This window comes from Carassius auratus, chromosome 17 (genome assembly GCF_003368295.1).
Source record: "Carassius auratus strain Wakin chromosome 17, ASM336829v1, whole genome shotgun sequence".
NCBI lineage: Eukaryota > Metazoa > Chordata > Actinopteri > Cypriniformes > Cyprinidae > Carassius > Carassius auratus.
The window spans coordinates 14,665,196-14,672,954 of NC_039259.1; the positions used below are offsets into that span (position 1 = coordinate 14,665,196).

Below are 7,759 nucleotides of genomic sequence, written 5' to 3' on the forward strand. Positions count from 1 at the left end.
ACTCCATTATATTTTAATTAAAAATTATAGCTGTAATTGTACATCTATAATGTTAAATTATTCTTCCTAACACTATATTAATTTATGAATCTATTATTAATATATGAATAAATAAATCCATATACATGCATATACATTCAGTTATACGAGTATTAATGATATATTATTGTATAATATATAACACATGCTTTATGATGCATGTAATATATTACCTGTATTTTACATTTTATTATATATTTTAACTATATTTTAGTTAAAAATGCATGTAAAATACATGAAATCTGGATTATGTAATCATATTCCAAATATTAAGTACCTGTATAGTATATTACCTAATAAACTATACTATTATATTATTATTTTACAGTATGTAACGTACAGTTTAACATACATATGTGTACATATCAAAAACATGTTTAGATGTGTATATTTATCTTTGAATATATAATCTGCTCGTGTATCAGCTCACCTGTCTCAATGTTGTTTTGCCTATTAACTCATCACGAGGCATATTTGCTTCATTCAAATATTAATGAGTGAAAATGCAACATCAAGAAGATAATATGGCCTCTGGAATCCATATTATGCCATTTAGTATGGACGTCACCGGCAACAAGCTGCTGATTAACTAAGTACAGAATTAGTAATTGACCTTTCTAATCAACTAAACAAATCTCTAACTCCTGCTAATCAGTATTGATCTGCACCGTCCAGTGACAGCACCAGCTTTGTGCGTGTGTGTTAATGCTCATACTTTTGTGTGTGTGTGTGTGTGAGGCTAGCTGGCAGGACCCTGTACACTCCCCTTTTTTAATCTAACTCACTCAATGCAAATCATTTCCCTTCTGCTCTGACGGGAATTGAGGATAAATGGAAATCTAATTAATGAGTGGATCAGAGGGGTGCACTCTGGTGAAGGGGTCTCATGGGAGAATTCTTAGCCAGACAGACTCCTGTATTGTTTTCAGAGGTGGGTAGAGTACCCAAAAACTTTACTCAAGTAAAAGTAAAAGTAATTCTAGAAATATTTACTCAAGTAAAAGTAAAAGTGCTAGTCTTGAATAGTTACTTGAGTAAGAGTAAAAGAGTATCGGATAAAAAATCTACTCAAGTAGTTAGTTACTTTGGGTCATATATACGGAGCCTATTTTTATTTAGATAAAATGTATGTAATGTATGTGTGTGTGTATAAATGTATATATTTCATCAGCCTTTACTCCAATGTATGTAATTTATTATAAACCCTGTCTGTTTACTTAAGTAACAAATATAGGTGTCATGCCATAACATATTTTTAATACGACTGACTTTATATTAAATGTGAATTTAACATTGAAAGTTAATGTGATCTAAATATTGCTACTAATCTTTCATTGTTCAGAAAGAGAGCAAATAACATTTACATTATTAAAGATCATTTTCACTGAGAGTCTAGATTTCAATCACTCTCAGAAACTCCCATTAAAATCACTGAACCTGTTAACACTGTGAAATCAATATCTTAATTATAGATTCGTACACACATCTGCACTTTGTTGTTTCTGACAAGAGAATTCGCCAGAAAGAGGTCTCCATTCAGTGAGCGAGTGAAAGAAGCGCCGGCATTTTAGCGATGACTCATCTGAACACCTCTGATTGGCCATTGCATTCAAAAGCTCAACAGAATCTTGTGTGATTGGTTAATGCGCAGCGCTGTAAAAACGCGTCTGTCTCTGGCTCAGCGCCAGCAAGCGATCACAGATCTGAATTTAGCAGCTGATGATATGACTTGCTGAACGTACTCGCACCGGTGTGATTGTATTAAAATTAATAAAATCTTAATCGGCTATTTTTTTGTCTTTTGGAAGCTGCATTCAACTTGACTCCCCTCTGTTATAAGCCACACACGTACAACAAGCTAATGTCACAGTGGTATCGTGTACTGTAATCGAATGTAGCCCAAGTTATTACCTGTTAAACAGTAGACAGCACACGTGGTGTTCATCTAATAAGGATCTCCATCGCAAGCAAATAATAGCTTTTGTAGATTTGCTTTCAATTCAGTGCAGTTCCATAGTCCCGTTTTCAACGCTGTTGATATTCTTAAACGTTACAACTCTGCGTGAACCGCTTCAGACGCTCAGCTCGTGAGGCACGGAGCTGAACGACTCATTCAAACTGATTCATGAACCAATTCACTCGTTTGCCAATTGGTTTGATCAAGCCTTTGAACAGAATTGACTCAAAAGAATGAATCATTCGCGAATGGGCATCGCTCATTGCCCAGAGAAAAGTAGACGGCGTGTTTGGAATAAACTGAAGCATTTATAACATTTATTGCTTTAAGATAAAGTAACGAGAGGGGCGTCGGCCACAGTAACGAAGTAAAAGTACAGATTTTTCCCAAAAAATTTACTCAAGTAAGAGTATAAAGTACCCATCTTTAAATATACTCCGAAAAGTATTAGTTACCCCGAAAAATTACTCAAGTAAATGTAACGAAGTAAATGTAACTCGTTACTACCCACCTCTGATTGTTTTGGACAGAAAATGTGACTGAGATTGGGCGAGGGGTAGTAAGAGTAAGAATGGGTTTGTTAGTTCAGCTATGACAAAGCTCTTTCCCCCGGTTTGTGGACCCCTCCAGAAACCAGTGGCCCATTTAACAAAGCGTTAGCCGCCCTATCATTAGCCGCCCTTTAAACCTGGGATTAAGACACACATTCACTTATGGAAGCACTTAAGGCACTAATCTCTTACAGTGTGAATGCTTAATGACTGTATTCTCTTATAATGCCTCCGTTACTTAAGTGTTTCACTTACAATATCCGTTTTGTTAATACACTGAAGATTAGGTTGCATTTCAGGCTTTACTCCTAGATTTCTCAGGATTCTAATAGTCACGAGTCAAGTGTTCATGTGTCTACTGTTTGAGCGTATGAATCTTAAACGAGATTCTTGAGTCTTGAATATGCCACGGAAAATATCAATAATCCAACTGCACTTCATTCCTGTGAATTTACCTCGAAATATTATTGAGGGTATTTCGTAACCTTTAATTCATGTACAATGCATTTTTATGTATTGAATAATTATTATTTTTTTTGTGTGCTTGTTAAATGAGCTTGATTTAACACTGGTTATGATACACAACGTTACATTCAATGTATGTGTGTGATGAAAAAAGTCAATTAAAAAGAATATTAAAATATTAGTAAGGTGTGTAGTAAAATATATTAATAATATTTTTATTGTACTGATATACAGGTGAATCTCAATAATGAAAATGTCGTGGAGAAGTTTATTTCAGTAATTCAACTCAAATTGTGAAACGTGTTTGTCAGTGCACACAGACTGAAGTATTTTAAGTCTTTGGTTCTTTTAATTGTGATGATTATGGCTTACGTTTAACAAAAACCCACCAATTATCTCAACAGATTAGAATACTTTATAAGACAAATAAAAAATATATATATATATATATTTTAGTGAATTGTTGGCTGTCTGGAAAGTATGTTCATTTACTGTACATGTGCTCAATACTTGGTAGGGGCTCCTCAATTCGGCGTGACATGGAGGTGATCAGTGATCAGATGTGGCACTGCTGAGGTGGTATGGAAGCCCAGGTTCCTTTGACAGTGGCCTTCAGCTCCTCTGCATTGTTTGGTCTCTTGTTTCTTATTTTCCTCTTGACAATAGCCCATAGATTCTCTCTCTGGGGTTCAGGTCTAATGAGTTTGCTGGTCAGTCAAGCACACCAACACCATGGTCATTTAACCAGCTTTTGGCAGTGTGGGCAAGTGCCAAATCCTGCTGGAAAATGAAATCAGCATCTTCAAAAAGCTGGTCAGCAGAAGGAAGCATGAAGTGCTCCAAGATTTCTAGGTAAACAGGTGCAGTGACTTTGGTTTTCAAAAAACACAATGGACCAACACCAGCAGATGACATTGCACCTCAAATCATCAGACTGTGGAAACTTAACACTGGTCTTCAAGCAACTTGGGCTATGAGCTTCTCCACCCTTCCTCCAGACTCTAGGATCTTGGTTTCCAAGTGAAATACAAAAATTGCTCTAATCTGAAAAGATGACTTTGGACCACTGGGCAACAGTCAAGTTCTTCTTCCTCCTAAGCCCAGATAAGACTCCTCTGATGTTGCCTGTGGTTCAGCAAATTCCTTACGTCTGTGTGTGGTGGCTCTTGATGCCTTAACCCCAGCCTCAGTTCATTCCTTGTGAAGTTCACTCTAATTCTTGAATCAATTTTGCTTGACAATCCTCATAAGGCTGTGGTTCTCTGAGTTGGTTGTGCATCTTTTTCTTCCACACTTTTTCCTTCCAATCAACTTTGTTAACATGCTTGGATACAGCACTCTGTGAACAGCCAGCTTCTTTGACAATGAATATTTGTGGCTTACCCTCCTTGTGAAGGGTGTCATATCAGCAGTCTTCCTCATGATTGTGGAGCAGGGCTCAGGAAAACTTTGCAGGTGTTTTGAGTTGACTAGCTGATTGGCATGTCACCATATTCTAAATTGTGGAGATCGTGAATTGGTGGGTTTTTGTTAATTGTGAGCCAAAATCATCACAATTAAAAGAACCAAAGACTCAAACTACTTCAGTCTGTGTGCAATTTATTTATTTATTACAAGAGTTTGACAATTTGAGTTGAATTACTGAAATAAATTAACTTTTCCTCGACATTCTAATTTAATGACATGCACATGTATATTTGAAATATTTTACTATATTTTAAATGTGTTTTCTGTTGTAGGGTCATTAAGATTTTTTATTTATTGAAAAAAACATACTTTTGTACAGCAAGCTTGCATTAATTTACATTACAAAGTGACACTGAAGGTGCTACAAAAGACTTACATTTCAAACAAATGCTGTTCTTCTGAAATGTCTATTGATATGAAAAAAATCCTCCAAAAGTGTATTATGGTTTCCATAAAAATATTTAGCAGCCCAATTGTTATCCACACTGATAATAGTAAAAAAAAAATGTTTCTTTAGCAAACAATCCACATAATTATGATTTCTGAAGCATCATGTGACACTCTAGACTGCAGTAATGGCTGCTGAAAATTCAGCTTTGCTATCACAGGAATAAATACAAAAAAATCAAGTCTATAAACATAGAAAATAGTTATTTATAAATGTTAAGAATTTTTCGCAATATTACAGCTTTTACTGTATTTTTGACCAATTAAATGCAGCCTTGGTGAGCATAAGAGACTTATTTCAAACCCAGGCCTGTATTTGTTCAGTTTTATCACCTTATATCCTCTTGAGTTGCTCATTTCTTTGACTTTTCAAATGCAGTCTTTTTAATATTTAATTAAGATATTTGAAGAGACAATATGAAAGTTATTAAACAACCTGAATCCAGGTAGCATCAAGTTTAATCCAGCGATAAACAGCTGACACTTGTGCCTGTCATTAAGATGCCACACAGGGCAGCTCATCTAAATTACAATCCTCCACATTATTTCATTAGCTGCCGCCCAACACCATGGCTGACCCTGTTCCTCACACCCATCCCTTGCCGGCTGAAAAACACACTCAGCAGCTCATCAATGCCTGTGTCAGCCTGACCACAGATGGGGTCATAGCCGTTACACCTCCATTTCTAAACCACCAGGACAATGTCCTGTAGATTATGTAGATGGAGCTTTGAAAATGAAGATGAAAAAATGAGTTAATTAGAATAAACGTAATGATCTGCATTATAATTACTCTCCCTGATAAAATATGCCATGGAACGTTACTTTAATCTGTGTCTGATATTATAATAACCTATTGACATTTTTCCTTTTCCAGCTCGAGAAATGACAAGAGGGAAATTCCTGAACATCTTGGAGAGACCCAAAAAGTGAAGACCCAGATGGTGATTGTGAGCTTGTAAGGCAGAAAACAGTAGCATGATGCACTAAACGCTTTCCCTAATATTCAACTGATTTGGGGTCAAAACATCATGACACCACATTGTTTTTTGTATATAAGTTTAATTTCTTTAAATGACAGGTGTGGATTAGAAAGGGTAGGATATTGGTGTGCTTTTCAGTAAATGTTCATAAATGTATTTATTTTTCGCTCTACAGTTGAATACAACTTGAGTTGTTTTAATAAAAATACAGTGTTGTATAAATAAAGTACAATTGGTTGTGTTCTTGTCTACATGCCCCTCCTAGATATTTTTTTTGTTGTTGTTGTTTGTTTTCAACATTTTAAAGACTCTTTTGGCATCAGCTAGCGCAGCTTTGTTTCGTCTTGGCCATCCAGTGACGTTTCCTAAAAGTAGCTTCCATGAAACAATGAGGGAGTTCATGAAGTAGCATTCAAACTTTTAATTAGGGCAATAACTTCATGCCTGTGCCACTCCACCGACTGCTCCATGAACGTCCCTCTTTTGCACCAGACATGTAAAAGACTTTGACATGAGAGTGCTTCCACACCAGTGCAAGGCCATTTTTGCTATTTAATGGGAATTGGAAGTTTTGAAGGCCCCCAGCACAAAACATTGCGTAAAAATAATATTGCTCATTGTCATCCCTGTTAACAAGAGTTGACATAATTACTAGGGCCATTTCTTCTCTAATTAGCACACTTCCAGGGACATTGGCGCAAACGGTCCGGGAGAAAAGGGAATCAGACAGGCATGCTGAACGGCAAACAAAGAACGCTCTGGCGAGCATAATTAGGTGAGACAGTGGCCAGGACTGTTCTCGGCTGGAGATGTCGTACAGGCTTCGGCTGCGGTTGGCGAGTGTTCGCTCCTGCTCCCACCAATTCTTAGAGGTATGCCTCTCCCCCAGTGCCTAATAAGCCCCTAATTGTCTTTCTGATTCACATGGAACGAGGAAACTGCAGTTAGACCCTGCAAAGCTACTGCTGTTGTCTGATCCCACTCTGGAGGACCCAGATTTGCCCTGCTTTTCTTTCTTTTTTTTTACTGTCTAAACAAGCTTTTTTTTGTTGAAGGTTTAACCCTGTGGTGCTCTTCAGTCACTTTTGATCAAACTGTTGATAGTTAGATTTCTTTTTAAGATGACTTTAATCAGAATGGTACAAAACTTTTGTGCCATTGGCTATGAAACCTCAAAAATTGGACATGATTGGAAATGGCAAAATAGTTACAGAGTATTCAATACAGAGAATCTGCAAATCTGTCACAATGCTGGGAAATAAATGGACAGCAATGAACTTATAAGCAAACAACAGTAAGTAATATTAAAAACATGAACCTAATTAGGGTTAGGTTTAAGGTCGCATGTAACTGACCCTTCGCCGGAGCTTGACTGACAGGTGATCTGACCAATCATAACGAAGAATGCGGCATTTTGTCAGACAAACAAATTGCTCAGGGGAGTAATATTAGATTAACTTCAGTGGACTTCAATTTGACGTCTTTCCGTAGTTTAAATAAAATACCTTTTGATGTTCATTCATTTTAATTTCATGCTTTAAATAAATATGAAGACACGTGCCACTTGTAGTGAGGTGTGTAGGTGATCTGTCATGACACAAAGAGCCACAAAATGATATTTATTGTTTACATTTCTCAAAAATGTGAAAGCTAAAACTTTGTACTTGTAATTAGAATAAATTACATTTTGAAACATTTGTAATCAGACTACAGTTACTTGTTTAGTAATTATATGATTAAATATTATTCACAAAATAGCAATAAATTAGTCATAATTTATTGATTCTCTCTAATTCCTCTTTTTTTATCTTTTAAATAGGAGCCTACCACTTGTATACATTCAGAACTCT

The 7,759-nt window shown here is 36.2% G+C and overlaps 1 protein-coding gene across 1 annotated transcript in view; it reads left to right on the top strand.

Moving 5' to 3' along the window:
- Positions 1–6,141, top strand: part of LOC113117380 (protein lin-52 homolog) — a 13,717-nt gene extending 7,576 nt beyond the window's left edge. Inside the window, exon 6 of the mRNA XM_026286010.1 lies at positions 5,804–6,141. Coding sequence (XP_026141795.1) covers positions 5,804–5,859 — 56 coding nt within the window. The 3' untranslated portion in view covers positions 5,860–6,141. The remainder of the gene's footprint in view (positions 1–5,803) is intronic.
- Positions 6,142–7,759: the final 1,618 nt, after the last annotated feature.